Consider the following 15,770-nt stretch of genomic DNA (forward strand, 5'->3'; position numbering starts at 1 on the left):
ACAAAACAGAAATATAACATCAAAGGCCTTAGCAAACAACCAGGTCCTTACGTGGGATCTAAATTCTTGCAGCATGAGAGCCATCTGAATTTCAAGAGGAAGTGGGCAGCAGAGCTGGGGTGCCACCACGGAAAAGGCTTGTCAGTGCCAAACAAGGAGATCCCAGCGCTGGGACATTTTAAGGAGGGCTACCTTGACTGATACAAGGGCAGGTACATATAGGGAGAGAGTCTCTGAGTGTTTCATTTTATTTTGATTCTGAACTATACAAATGACAATTTAATTGACCAGTAATTTAATCCAGACCTTAGAAAATACATAGATAGGGTGTGCACAGCAGAAAACGCCACTTCAACTAGTGCCCTTGCCCTCGACCCTTCTGCCTCTTCTTGCAACAGTTCTGCAGCCCCATTCCCGTCACAGTTGCTCAGTTTCCAGGACCTGAGCAGAGAGATTTATCAGAAGGCATTGCACTGATGCATGAGGTTCTGGGAGGAGAAGCGGTAGATCTCCGCAGCCCTCCTCCACAGAAAAGCCTAAGGTCATCGTAAACAGCGAGAGGCCTTCGAGTGGATGTGGTTTTAATTTTTCTCATGCCCTCTAAATTTCGCTGCTTGCTTGAGTGAGAAAACTACCCGCAGAATTATTACTCAGCGTGATGGCCCGGTGCTCTGGTAGCACTTTTCCAGGGGTGCTGACAGCAGCGTTTTGAAGCTGACAGAGAGTAGGGCTCTCCTCTCCAGTTTCAAATGGCTGCTGAGTGCCGCCTGAGAGGTGCTACTGTGTAGCTGCATGGAAGATCACACTACCTGATAATTCCCTGCCTGCCCGCCCCCTGCCCCCACTCCTCAACTCCCAGTCCTAGGGGCACTTGACGCGGAATGGGTTAGAAGTAGAAAGCACAGAGAAGGAAGGAGGCCAGCTGAACATGGAGAGAAGCGAACAGAGTTCTTGTTGAGTGATAAAACGGGCAGGGGGAGGCTCTTTTCAAAGCTATGATCTACCCTCTTAAAGTCTTAGGTTTGAAAAAACATAGGGGGAGGGACTCCTATTGCCTCTTCCCTCAAGACACAGAGCATTTAATGCTTTATTTTAACTTGAGCGTGCAATTTCTCTCCCCCTCTCCAGTTACTTATTATAAATAGTGTTCTGTATCTGTGCATGCATATGCCCAAGGACTCTTAATCGAGGCTTGAAAAGTTCCAGGGCTGTTCGCATGTCAACCATTTTCAAACTAACAGCATTGCTGGCATCCGTCAGTCTCGAGAGACAATGGAGTGCACCTCCAGGGGTGAAGTCAAACTGGTTCGTTAGCAGCACCAAGGTCACCTCCCTGGTGCGTATGGAGGTACTGGGCTGTCCAGACGACAAGACCCTCCTCTTGGCCTCACTGATGTGGTCCAAAGAAAAACACAGCCAAACGTTTGGCACCAGCTTGGCTGTAGGAGTTGCTGGAAGGAGGCATACAAGGTGCCATCCAACTGTCTTAGGGACTCCAGATTTGTGTAGGATTTAGCCTTTTTCTTCCCCCAAAGATATCCTGCAAGGCAGAAGAATTTTAGGAACAAAGTTCTCCTCTTAGATTACCTGACTTTCCCAGGTTGATGAGCCACATCTGCCCCTCACTTACCTCTAGAGCACGTGCAGAAAGCTCCAGAAGATTGAGCAGACAAGACCAAGAGTGGATCCACCTCTTGACCATTGGATCCACTCTTGGTCTTGTCTGCTCAATCTTCTTCTTGACCATTGGATCCACTCTTGACCATTGGATCCACTCTTGGTCTTCTCTGCTCAATCTTCTGGAGCTTTGTATTTGCATGCCTGTCAAAGCTGTTCTCAGGATAGTGGCTTCTGTCGCATGCTGACAGCTTCTAGGAGCCACAGGTGAGAGCTGAGTGAAGGTTCTGGTGTAAACTTGCAGAGGCCAATGTCAGCAGTAGCCATTTTTCATTTTTCTCTTTTTGGTGACGATCTAGCCTTGTATGGTGCAGCAAATGAGCTACATGTTATTCAGTTCGGAGGTTTCCAAACCTTCACCAAGTCCCCCTTTGGAGCTTCAGATCTGAATTTGCTGCACAATTGATACAAACCAGCCACCATGTGCCTCTACACTGCATTCTGTTTTTTCCAGGAAATACTTATTTTTTAAATTTTTATTCTATTTATCAAAACATTCCTATCCCAGCCTTCTGGTACAAAAGCACTTCTCTAATTAGCTTCCTATCTTGCATCTCAGTTTGACGTCCCCTTTCCATTTATCTACTTTCTGCAAGGAATCCATAGTCCTTGCTTGTTTCCCTAACTTGTCCCAGTCTTATTCTCTTGCACTGATGCCTCTCATTTGGGGGGTGTAGGGGTGGGGACATGTTGACAACACAAAAACATTGCCTGTCTCCCACTAAATCCTCTGGATGCTGTCAACTTACTGCAGGGAACAAGATGTTCTAATTCTGGTCTTCTTTGGCGATCACTCGTAGCTGAGTAAGATTGTCTTTCATAAACACAGTTTTAATAATGAGTCCGTAAGTGACTGTTGAGACCAATTCTGGATCCACACATCCTTCCACAGTGGGGACATTGGTTTCCGGCCAGGAATTGATCACGGTATAGAATTGCTAAGTGTGCCTTCTTCTTAGCACGTTTCTCCCTTGCGTCCTGAGTTTGTCTTCAAAAGCCTTGACACCTTTGGTAAAGGCTGTTCTCCAATTGGAGCGCTCATAGGCAAGTGTTTCCCAATTGTTGGTGTTTATACTCCTTTTTTTTCCGATTTGCCTTGAGACAGTCTTTAAAGCTCTTTTGTTGACCACCAGCATTATGCTTTCCATTTTTAAGTTCGGAATAGAGTAGCTGCTTTGGAAGACAATAATCAGGCATCTGCACAACATGACCTGTCCAAAGAAGTTGATGTTGAAGAATCATTGCTTCAACACTGGTGGTCTTTGCTTCTTCCGGTACACTGGTATTAGTTCGCTTGTCTTCCCAAGTGATGTGTAAATCTATTAAAGGGCTGAGGAACAAGATCATAACAGTGGCAGTTCTGCCTTTATAGGTTGCTCTTTGCAAATCTAACCCAGCCTAGATCTCATCTACCCTGCGCCAAAAGATACTTGGCTAATTGAGCTATGAATACCTTATTCTGATGCAATGTGCCAGAAGCGAAGCACCTGTATTGATACTTTTTTTAAAAAAGTGCATTCAGTTTATTTTAGTGGGGGCAGAGCAACTTGTATGCGCACATAAGCAATTTGTCTTTTGCTGCCAATTTGTAGGAACACCTGGCAGGGGTGTGCTGTGCAAATTTCAGTATCTTTCCATCTAGGTTTTCATGCTGCCTCTCTCACCATGATCTCTGAAGCTGGCTTTGAACGAAAGCGTCTTTAACAAGAGTGTGAATCGAGAGTGGTATCATTAGCAGCCTGCTATGGAAGCAACCAGGAAGGAATGTTGCCTTTTTAAACCAGAGCTTGTGTTTAGGTAGGGAAGTTCATAAGGAGCCTGCAGAGGGTGTAGATAGATTGGGACTTACTCCAGCTGACTTGCCTTTTCTCTCTCCCTCTCTCTTCTTTCAGTAGCACATCCCTGTCCTTGAAAATATATGGCTGGGGCAACCAAGGGTCATGCCATATTATTTTCATTAAGCTTTACACCTAATACGTTATACCAAGTGTACATCTAAAACGTTAGGGTGGAAATGTGATAAACCTGTTTGCAAACACTTTGTCAGGGAACCTGATTGACTGCCATCTCAGCTTGTGGGCAGATCCAAGTTTACCGCTGTCTTCGCTATTTTCAGACTAGGGACTCACCTTTAACACAGGCATACATTTGTGGGGCCCCTGCTTCTACTTTTTAAATATATATTTGTATGGTAGTAGTGCTGCTGTTGCAGACCATCTTAGACTGGACCACAACCCAGTAATGCCATCGTGTAAATCGAAAGCAGGGTTTGTGAGGTAGGTCCTGGTGTATTGCATGAATTTGTGTCAACTTACTAGGGAAAGAGAGGGACGCGGGTGGCTCTGTGAGTTAAACCACAGAGCCTAGGACTTGCCAATCAGAAGGTCGGCAGTTCGAATCCCCGCAATGGGGTGAGCTCCCTTTGCTCGGTCCCTTCTCCTGCCAACCTAGCAGTTTGAAAGCACATCAAAGTGCAAGTAGATAAATAGGTACCCTCATGACCCCGAAGCTGTACGCCGGCTCCCTCCGCCAATAAAGCGAGATGAGCGCCGCAACCCCAGAGTCGTCCGCGACTGGACCTAATGGTCAGGGCTCCCTTTTACTAGGGAAAGAATCATAGAGAACCTTGACCTCTTGTTTATGTGTGCTTTAAGTGATCTTTTTAACAAAAATGGAGGCAGGAAGATGAGTGGGGAAGATTGAAAAGATGTCCGTCTCTGAGGGATTGTACATGGCATCCAGTTGAGACTAGCCTTTGGATAGTCTTATGCCATACTGACTTGCTTTTATTTTTAGCATTGTGCTGTTAAAATTGTCACCCAAGGCATGCTGATTGGGATTTTGCAGGGGGTATGTGTGTGCAATGGCCCATTTAGTTCAGCATTCTGTTCTCTCAGTGGCCAAACAGATAGATGCAAGCAGACCCCCTGAGTTCAACAGTGCTCTCCCTCTCCCCTCCTCGGTTTACAGCAACTGGAATTCAGAAGCATATTGTCTCTCACCATGGAGAGCCATCGATAGTCTCTGCTTCTGCTTTGCTACAGGTCTCCTACATTCCCTGTGGGCTCCCCTGGTGTCAAATAATAGGGAAGAGACAGCTGAGAGCAGGGCAGATAGATGGCCTTGTTGCGTTGGGTAATGCCTGTTTGCACCTGTGTTTTAAAATGAGTGAATTTGGGGATTTGTTTTAAAACAAGACGTTGTCAGTGCTAACACGAGAAGCCCCTTCTCCACAGTATTAAATAAGTAAGCACAGGCTGGGGAAACTGTTTACTCGCCATCCCTCTCCCCCCGCCAGCTCACTCCAGTGGCAGCACACTTGAGAAGTGTAAATACTGCCTGGATTCCCAATCTGCAGATCGTAAAACATGACCTTTTGTCAGAGGATCGGTGGAGGATCTTAGATGGCTCAGAAATTTCCAACCCAGCAGCACTTGAAAAGGGAGATTATTGAAATACTCCAGATAGTGACATTGTCTCGGATGATCTCCAAATTCATATTTCTTTTATCGGGAACGAGCGGGTGTGAGAAATCTCACCTTAATGCACACTATTACCATAGCTGTGCCCCTATTATACTATTGTAATCGGGTCTGAACCAAGAGCAGTGATTAACGATGGCAATTTATTGTATCTGACGAGGGGAGAAAATGGGAGATGTTGTCGTTATCATAAATCATATCATAAATAACCAAAGAGAAGCCCTCGGAAAGCTTGTGTGGTGTCAGCAATGAGGCACTTTTCGGCGCGTTCGCCCAGGATGGTAGCCATAGAAACCCCAAAGTCATATTGTTATCTTAGTCTTGCTGCAGTTATGTGATACAACCATATTAACATATAGATTAGGCCATTTATAATACTAGGTGTCATTTCAGGTTAGCTTGCTTATATAGCATTTTAGGGCTCTCTCCTTTTCATTCTGCAGAATGTTAGGGAAAGGCTGTGTTTCCGCAGGTCAGTCTCGAGCCATTTATAACCCATCAGCGTCACACAACTGTCAGCCCAGTTAATATACTCCTGTTATTGATTGGTTGCAGTGTGCAAGTTGTCACTGCCTAATTACCTTGTCTTTGCTAATAATTTCATTTTTAACAGGGGGGAAAAATGAAATATGTTTAAACAAGGAATATAGTGCATATACTTTACTGAGTTCTTTGGTCTAAGAAGCCTGATTTATTGCTGAGGTGCAGATAGAGTGGGGGGGGGAGAGAGCCTGTTGCAAACATCCTAGGAAAACTTGCTCAGCTTTGCGGTTTGTTTGTTTCTGATGCTTTTTGACTCTGTGCTGTCCCGTCCGTCCCGTCCCCCCCGTTGGTTGTTGCTCTTCTTAAGGTAAGATGCAGTGTAGGCTGCAGCTTGCAGAGGAAAAAAATATGATGATGAGCAACTGGACTGTTGCCAGCATAGCAAATGAAATTATTTAGAATTATATGGGATTTGTGCATAGCTTCCTCTGTCTCTCTCTCTCCCTCTCTCTCTCCCCCCCCCCCCTCTCTCTCTCTCACACACACACACCATGTTTTCACATTTCTTCCTTTAAAATCGAACTCTGCAACTCACGGATGATCTCTCTTCTCCGGTTTACAAATCTTAATTGAGCCATCGGCTCGCCAGGGATATCAGGCAAGCAACTAACTAACTAACTCAGCCATTGCACCTCTCCCCCTTGCCTCCACAAAAAGAACCTGCACTATGGGGATAACAATACTGGCCTACCTTGCAGGATTATTGCAAGGAACTCTGGGTTAAATACCGTATTTTTCCGTGTAGAAGACGCCCCCATGTATAAGATGACCCCTATTTTTTGAGCCCCAAGTTAAGACTATTTAATTGCAACATTCAGTGTGTATAAGACGACCCCCAATTTCAATTTTAATTTTTTTTTGGGGGGGGAATATAGTCTTATACATGGAAAAATACAGAATATATGAGACATTTTGAACACTTTAGCACACTACATAAATCCTGTTGTTGTGTTGTTGTTTTTGTTGTTGCTGCAGCTGCTACTGGAAGCTTGCATCAAATTCCTGTTCAGCCAGTCCCAGTGTTCTCTGCCCATCTCTCTGTGTCTCCCTTTCCCATGTGAGCCCAGTCACATGTCCTTTTCTTTGCGTGCTGCCCCTATGTCTGGCAGGTATATGGGGCCTACCTGTATCTCCTGTGTACCACCCATTTATCTCCCTCCCTTTCTCATTGCCCTTTTGTCACTGTTGTGCTGCATTTTCCAATTATTTCGCATGTGTGTTGCTCATCACTGTGTATCTCTTGCATACTGCCGTCATTTTCTTGCTATCTCCAAGGTATGTGGTGGTCACGGCAAGGCATCCCCAACCAAACTAATGTATAGCACAACATAATTTATTTATTTTTTTAAGCAAAGCTGGGTACTCTTAAAGCACAGTATAAATGCATGATGATGGTTTTGGTTGTTACTGTATTCTTAACACATTTCTCAGCTGAGGGTTCTTAATGGTACTAAACAGGAAAAACAGCAACCCAGACCAGTATTTTGGCACCACCATGCAATAATATATTTCCACCCTCTCTCTTCAGAAGCTACCCATGCAGAAATTAATTCTGTTTGGTTTTTACATTCAGACTTTTCTGCTCTGCGTTATCCCTTATGGTTAAGGGCAAATAGCAAAGTTTTTAAACCCAAGTTTAAAAAAATAAATCTACAGTCAGTTTACCTTCTGATGTTTAAAAGTCTTCGTTAAAATGAATGTCCTGTTTGAGAACTCCAGAAGTGATATTTTAAAAAAAGAAAAGTGTGTGCACACACAAGCCGATAATTACATCTGCAGGACCTCTAGCTGTGAAAACTTGCAAAACGGAGGCATGCAAGTTGACGTTTTGCTAGTCTTACACTGCTGTCTATTGTACTTTAGTATTTTTGATGATCTTTATGCTTTTAAATGTGTATACTTCTTGCATGGTTTCCCAGCAGGAAATTACTAAGTAAATAAATGGTAAAACAAACTAGGTAGCCTCAGCCAACCTTGCAGACAAGTAAGAAACAACTTATCACTACCGCACTCCCCCCAGGGGCTTGAGCAATGACTTGCTTGGAAGAAGATGGTAGTTTTTCTCTTAGCAAATAACTAACCCACAGCCTTGGAGCAAGTAAACCCTGCACAAATCCAGAGCGGAGTCCTTAAGATGGCTGGATGCTGCCTTGTATACCTCCTTCCAGCAACTCCTGCAGCCAAGCTGTTGTCAAACATCTTACTCTGCTTTCCTTTGGACCACATCAGCTAGGCTGAGAGGGGGGTCTTGTCACTTAGACAGCCCAGGACCTCCATACACATTGCCTAGGCCTGAGCCCCGGAGGGGTCACTTAGGTGCTGCCAGGGGAGCAGTTAGGAGTTACTGGCCTCTGCCGCCACAGCAGGCGCTGTGATTCTCCAGGGGTTTGACTTCACCCCAGAGGGCACACTCAGTTGTCTCTCAAGGCAGATGGATGCCAAGAACAACAACAAAGGTACAATACAGTGGTACCTCATGTTGCGTAAACTCCAGGTTATGGAATCTTCGGGTTATGGCCGCGGCAAACCCAGAAGTAGGTTTGCCACTCGTGTGTGCGCAAAAGCAGTCCTCCAGTTAAGGAATTTTCGGGATACGGCCGGGCCTCTGGAACGGATCCTGTTTGTAACCGGAGGTACCACTGCATTCATATGGCACCTCAGAGTGTTCCAGGGACTTCACGTTATTTTGTGAGCCTTTTAACAACCCTGTAAACTAGGTCCCATATTGCAGTTGAGGAGTTGAGGATGAGCGAGCATACCTTAATGTAAGCCGATGGGGAATTCACAACAGAGATGGGATTCAAGCCAGCAGCTTCCCCATTCATAGCTCAAATCTCTTTGCTGTTACAGTGCAGCATCTCCCTGTCACAGGAGCTGCCACTCAGCTGGCATTTTGAAAAGACCAAGGATCCTAAGGGATCCTTCATTGGTTACTACAGAGATTCAGGAACCAACATGCCATGGCTTTCCCCCCATGTTGCCATCATAGCACTTGGGAATCTGACCCATGCTGGGGTATGTTTGTATGGAAACAACTGTGTAGGCCCTTTGCTCCATGGGAGAGGAAGTTAAAAAATGTTGATTTGTGGTGGTGTTTAGAGTGATGTTTTAAACGTTGCCCATTTTAAATCTTCATTTAAAACCTCCTTCCCAAAGTTAGGCCTAAGTCTGTAAGTCTCATTTTCTGTTTAGGCAAAGGGTGAAAACCAAGCCAAATATTCATACGCTCCCAAATTTTGATCTGCACGGCTAAGTAACAGAACGTGTTACTTCCGGGTTTTGCCGCTCCCGCATGCGCAGACGCTCAAAATGACGTCATGCACGGAAGCAGCGAATCACACGCAGACATGGGTTGCGTTCGCTTCAGGATGCGAACAGGGCTCCGGAACGGATCCCGTTCGCATCCAGAGGTACCACTTTAATGGGAAACTCTTCTCTTTTTTTTCAAGGTTGGAATATGTTTTTAACATTATGTTGGGAGCTGCCCAGAGTGGCTGGGGCAACCCACTCAGATGGCTGGCATATAAATAGAAGAAGAAGAAGAAGAAGAAGAAGAAGAAGAAGAAGAAGAAGAAGAAGAAGAAGAAGAAGAAGTTGTTAGTCCATCACCCTGCACACTTCTGCTTTTGGTTCTGCTGCAGAAAGTTTCCCATCTTGGAATTCAGCCCTTGGGTAGAAAGAGGTCCACAACTCTCTGCTACAGCATCCCTAATATCGGCTAACATTTTGCTTACTCAAGCTCTTCCATTTTAGCAGTGGAGGAAGTCAGGCCTTTAGGAAGTGTAAGGCACTCCATTGCAGCCTGCCCCCATCCCATGCCATACAAAATGGCTAGGATTTCTTTCTCTCTCTAATAATTCTTGTGAGCTGCTGTCAGATTGTTGGATTGTAGCACTGCGTTCATTCAGGGTATAACCTGGAATTATTTATCAGCTGTCCTGGGTATTGAAGAGTGGCAATGCACAATTACTCAAGCCTAGTGCTCACAAAGAACAGGTGAAGAGGTAAACCTGTTTTGAGGCTGCAGGTGGGGGCTCATAGGATCGAATCCTCCTGTATCCAGAAATATTTCCTGCACACGGAAAACTAGCGTGTCAGAGAGAAGAATTCAAACTTAGTTTTCCCCCTGACATTTGGGTTTCTGCACGTACAGTGCGTTTATAGTCACCCAGAGAACGTGAGTTATAGGTAGCCTATAAATCGTATTCATAAATAGAAGAAAAAATTGTATTTTGCTGTGAAGGAACAAAATCATGTCAAAGCTCACCTTTTGTCTGAATTGATACAATCTAGAAAGAGGTTTAACTTTGCAGATGCTCTTGTTAAGAACGCAAGATACCTTGAATATCTTTGGCTTTTAGTAGGCCTGTCAACATCTGTCTGAAACACCTTTTAGAGGACTTGTTAATAACTCTTGATGGACTGTTGGAAGGAGGAGCTATTGAATGGTGTTTTTGCGGGTGATCAGAGGTATTTTCTGAAACGGGCTAGGGGGAATCATAGTTCTTTGGGCCCCTTGGAATTTGATGCAGGAAGCTAAGCAACGCGAAGGCATTTTTCCAGGCCTGCATTGGGCTGACATCTATAACTTGGAAGCTGTTCCCTATGAATTTGAAATGTTTTTCCAGCACCACCACTCATTCCCCTCTTATTTCATACCATTATAGGGCAAGAAAGCATATTTCATTCCCATAATAGATCAGATAATGATTGAACCAGATTAGAGAAACCTGCAGCACAAAAACTGGCGGTTCAGTCTATTTCTAGCAGGTGCCGACTCAGTCAAGAGTGATTTGCTTTCTCTTTCTCTTTTTTTTAAGAGACAGAAATGTGCATGCCCATCCAAGCAAAACTGAACTGCCTAACACTTTTCTGTTTTTCACAGAAGGCTAAGGCTTTATCCCCGGGCAAAGTCTCCACTCTGGACTGGCTGCTGTAAATCCTCTGGGCCTTGGCAAAAGCTCGACTTGTTAGCTCGTTTTACTTAATTTGTGATGCTGGCACTCATTCATGCTTCAGCCCAGGGCTCTTGACTCAACTCTCCTAAATCGGGGCATTGACACATTTTAGAGGGAAGAAACATCCCCTCCCATAGCCTGAAAGGAAACTCTTCCAAATGAGATTCTTTAAGTTGGATTCAGAATAAAGGAAGACTTTGCACAGTTTCAGAATAATATTTTATTTTATTTTATTAAAAAAAATGTTTGTTAAAATAACAAAATTGCATACTCATTCCTCCTTGCAGCCACCTTCCAAAAACCGAATAATTCTTGGTATTCCTCACTAATAGCATCTACAGGTTGCTTTCATGCTGGAGTTTTTAAAATTCTTGCAATTACTAAGCTTCAAAAGAGGGCTGTTATATAGTTAAGCAAAAGACGAGTGTGTACTGCACCCACTCTCATGTTGCTAAAGTCAAACCAGACAGACTTTTTTTTTTGTGAAGTTGGGTAAATGAATGTACAGAGGTTATTTAACAGTAGCAGAGCGAGAGAATCATTTTGTGACTGAACCGTTGGTTGTATCCAACCAAGTGCTACTCAGAGTAAACCTGCTGAAATTAATGGACCTAAATTAATCTCATTCTTTGATTTCAGTTGGTCGACTCTGAATATGACTAACCTGCCTTCCTGGGCTCCTTTGGGAGGAAAGACAGGGGGGGGGGAAACATTGAATACAACTCCATGTAGCTACATTGATATTTTTTTAAGCTACACACCCTGATATAAGCAAAAAGTGTCACATATTAGGGGACATTTGATTCTAGATGACCAGCTATATTTTCTTGCCACTACATACATAAATGTATATATATATATATACTCTTGGGATTGTATCCAACGCTGATGTTTTGCTCATGCAACAGACTTTCGCTTGCACAATGGACTGTTCCTCCTACTTTCCCCTGCAGCTTCCTGCACACATGCAGAATCTGTTCTAGACAATTGGGGGACAATCTGGAACAGATATTTAGGGGTGCTTAGGGAGAGAACCCCTGGGAGAGAAACGGGAAACCCTGCTGTGCTAGTGAAAGTCCACTCACACAGTGCTGGATAAAACTCACGGTGGTCAGTCAGAGTTGTTTATGTTTCCTTTTGGTTTATTTGGTTCGCTCTTCCTTCCTTGCTGCTACTTTACATGTAACTTCAGTGAAACTCAGTAAAAATAAGGTTTCAGGTTGGTTGGTTGGTTGGTTGGTTTAAGGAAGGAAATAAGACATTTCTCTCTCTCAGGTTTAAGGTGCTGGTTTTAACCTTCAAAGCCCTACACGGCCTAGGACCCTCGTATCTACGGGACCGCCTCTCCTGGTATGCCCCACAGAGGAAGTTACGGTCTTCAAATAAAAACATCTTGAAGGTCCCAGGCCACAGAGAAGTTAGGCTGGCCTCAACTAGAGCCAGGGCTTTTTCGGCTGCGGCTCCAACCTGGTGGAACGCTCTGTCACAAGAGACTAGGGCCCTGCAGGACTTGACATCTTTCCGCAGGGCCTGCAAGACAGAGCTGTTCCATCAGGCCTTTGGTTAGGGCACAGCCTGACTCCCTCCTTTGGCAATCTTTACAATACTTTAGTTTATGGTTGCCATCAATTTTGATTTTAATTAATTCTTATGATGTTTTTATAATGTTGCACTATTTTAGTGTTGTTAGCCGCCCTGAGCCCGGCTTCGGCTGGGGAGGGCGGGATATAAATAAAATTTATTATTATTATTATTATTATTATTATTATTATTATTATTATTATTCTGAGGATATATATTTCCTTGGCCTGCTAGTGAAATCCAGCACACCTAGAATCTCTACTCTGGTTGTGATATTTTGATTCAAAGAAGCAGACAATCACTTGACGTGGAGGGAGATGCTGCAATGGGCTCCAATTGAAATGGTAGATGTAATGGATTTTTTAAAAAATAGCACTAGAGAAATTTCTTATGGACCACAATTTGAGAATGGATTTCTCTGAAAATATGAAAATAATACTATATATATGGGTGTGGGTGGGTGGGTGGGTGAATAAAGTGCTGTTGTGTACGATTTAATCCGTATACTGTATCTGATAAGTGAAATGCTTTGTTTTTGTACAGTTCTTAAACTGAGTCATTCAGTCCATGTGAGCTTACTTCTTGTGATCTCTCTAGAAAGTTGTGCCATTGTCTTAAGTAAGCTAACAACTTTCCCTTTACTTGTTTCTTTCAACAGAGGAAGAGGAAGAGCAGGTGCCCACTGATGGCGGGACTTCAGCAGAAGCCATGCAAGTACCTTTGGAGGAAGAGGGAGAAATGGAAGAAGAGGAGGCTGTCAACGATGAAAACTACTTGAGCAAGAGGCCATTAGAAAGTCCCGAATCTGAGGAAATGCCTGCCACGAAGCGGCCAAAACTAGCTAGCGTGAAAGGAGATAGTCCAGAGGGGACGGTGGAACCGCGTGAGCCTCTTAGTTCCATCAATGCCCAGAAGGTGCCCCCCATGCTTTCCCCGGTTTGCGTTCAGGATGGTGCCGATGTGGCTCCTCTCTCTCCAGAACCACCCATACTGGCTCCCATTGCAAAATCGCAGTTGCCGGTTTCCAAACCGTTGGAGCCCAGAGCATTTACACCTAAAGCAAAGGTGAAAACGAACTCCCCAGGGCAGAAGACTAAGGCGCCCAAAGTTCCTCCATCACCAGCAGTGGCCGGAAGCCCCATCCGCTCTCCAAAAACTGGACCCAAAGAGAAGAAATCGCCGGGCCGATCCAAGAGCCCCAGAAGTCCTAAAAGTCCAAAGGTTCCGGTTCATGTCCCTCAGGTAGCAGTTAAGCAGGAGACCCCGAGTAGAACGCCCTTGGCAGCGTTAAGTGAAAAGATGGGGAAAGAGAATATCCAAATAAAACAAGGGCCAACCCCCGTTGACCCTGGGAAACCAAACAGTGAGAATCCGGCGAAGAAAGTGGCCGTGCTTGACAAGACAATTGACGATTCCATTGATGCTGTAATTGCTCGTGCTTGTGCTGAACGGGACCCGGACCCATTCGAGTTTTCCTCAGGGTCAGAATCGGAAGGGGATGTTTTCACTAGCCCTAAAAGACTCTCTGTGTCAGAGACTACAACCCCCAAAGCTTCTGTTTCTGCTAACAGCAGCTTAAATAAAGCAGGAAGCACCCCAGTTCCTCCCTCTGGTGGAACGTCAAGCTCAGACATTTCATGGACGATGGATGACTCCATAGATGAGGTCATTCGAAAAGCAAATATGGGTCCTCCTGCCAATTTGCCGGCAAACTTCCCTTATTTCTCATCTCCCTCTGCTTCTCCACCAACTCCAGAGCCTCTGCTCAAAGTTTACGAGGAGAAAACTAAGCTGGCTTCCTCAGTAGAAGTTATGAAGAAGCTGAAGAAAGAGTTGAAGACAAAAATGAAGAAGAAGGAAAAGAACAAAGACAAGGAGAAGAATAAAGAGAAGAACAAAGACAAGGAGAAAAACAAAGACATGGATAAAGACAAAGATGGAGGCAAAGAAGTAAAATTTCCGTGGAAGGACTTGATCAGAGATGATGACTTGGATCCGTACAAGTTCAAAATTAAAGACTTTGATGATGAGCCAAAAGTCAAGGTAAAAGATGGCAGCACCAAGAAAGAACGAGAGAAGCATAAAGACAAGAAGAAAGATAAAGGCAAGAAAGATAAAGACAAGAAAGACAAGGAGAAAGCTAAAGAGAAAAATAAAGGCAAGAATAAATCTTTGTCAGTGCCTCTTGTTCTGCCTCCCAAAGACCTGCCCCTGCCCTTGTTCAGCACCCCGGCTGCCATGAAACTCCCGTCGCTGTTGCCGGCCCTCCCGACGATCCTTCCGGAAAAACTCTTTGAGGAGAAGGAGAAGCCCAAAGAAAAGAAGAAGGACAAGAAGGAGAAGAAGAAGAAGAAGGAGAGGGAGAAGGACAAGGAAAAGGAGAAGAAGGAGAAAGAGAAGGAAAAGAAGGAGAGGGAGAAGAAAGAAAAGGAGAAAGAGAAACACAAACACGAAAAAGTAAGGAATTGGTGTATTTTAGTGGTGGGGTTCTTTATTGCTCAGCTTCCCACACCATAGCAGAATTATACCGGAGCAACATCTAAATATATGCTTCATAGGGTTCTGAAACAGTAAAATATTTAAACCTAAAAACTGAATTTATTGAAAGGATTTCACAGTAGTAAAATTAGGCTGACAGAATCATAGAAGCCTAGAATTGTAGCGTTGGAAGGGACCTCGAGGGTCATCTAGTCCAACCCCCTGCGATGCAGGAATCTCAGCTAAAGCATCCATGACAGATAGAGGTCAAGGCTTTCTTCTCCCTCCACTGTTGGAGACAGTATGACTTCAAATACCAGTTACTTGGAATCACAAAAGTGTTTTCAGGTCTTGCTTGCAGGCTTCCCATGGACATTTGGTTGGCTACCTGGACTAGACGGGCCTTTGGGCAGTTCTGTTTATGTTGGTCTTTTAATTATGAAAGTTTAAAAAGTTAACAGATCCCTAAATCCACACCTTTCCTGCAGTTTTCACCTTTACCCTACCCTAAGTCTTCTTTTAAAATTTGAGCACGTTCAAGTTAATGTACCTGTACTATTCATGTAGGGCAGGCATGTCCAAAGTCCGTTTTGAGAACCTAATCTGGCCTGCCGGTCGGTCAGGCCCCTGTGACAGTTTATTTCCTGGGGTAAAATCCCCAAAACACCTTAATAACATCAATCCTTAAAAAAGCTCAGCAACTCCAATCCTAAGAAAAGGTCAACAACTTGGGTCGGCCCTCATGGGTCGGCCCTCACTTCATCAAATCTGGCCCCCTTTGAAAAAAGTTTGGACACCCCTGATATAGGGGACTACATACGCAGGAAAGCTTGCATTCTAAAGATGAATAGGACAACAGGGGTGTTGGAGGTAAGGGTAAAATGGAAATTTTATTTATGGCCTCTTGTCTTTACTGGTCCAGCACTGCATCTCCAAAAGGGTACTTTACATTTTCTGTCCTGTATGCCAATAAATCAGCTCTATGTACATCTAGCTGCTATTTTTCACTGGCATTAGTTTGCTCCCTCCTCTTTATAACAACAACAACAAC

At 44.3% G+C, this 15,770-nt stretch overlaps 1 protein-coding gene across 2 annotated transcripts in view; it reads left to right on the forward strand.

The window, feature by feature from the left end:
• The window catches only part of TAF3 (TATA-box binding protein associated factor 3), a 142,351-nt gene that overhangs the window by 84,025 nt on the left and 42,556 nt on the right, over nucleotides 1–15,770 (forward strand). For both annotated transcript variants that reach the window (XM_081209913.1, XM_081209914.1), the window contains exon 3: nucleotides 12,900–14,698. In XM_081209913.1, coding sequence (XP_081066039.1) covers nucleotides 12,900–14,698 — 1,799 coding nt within the window. The remainder of the gene's footprint in view (nucleotides 1–12,899; nucleotides 14,699–15,770) is intronic.

This window comes from Podarcis bocagei, assembly GCF_964188305.1.
Source record: "Podarcis bocagei genome assembly, chromosome: 10".
Classification (NCBI taxonomy): Eukaryota; Metazoa; Chordata; class Lepidosauria; order Squamata; family Lacertidae; genus Podarcis; species Podarcis bocagei.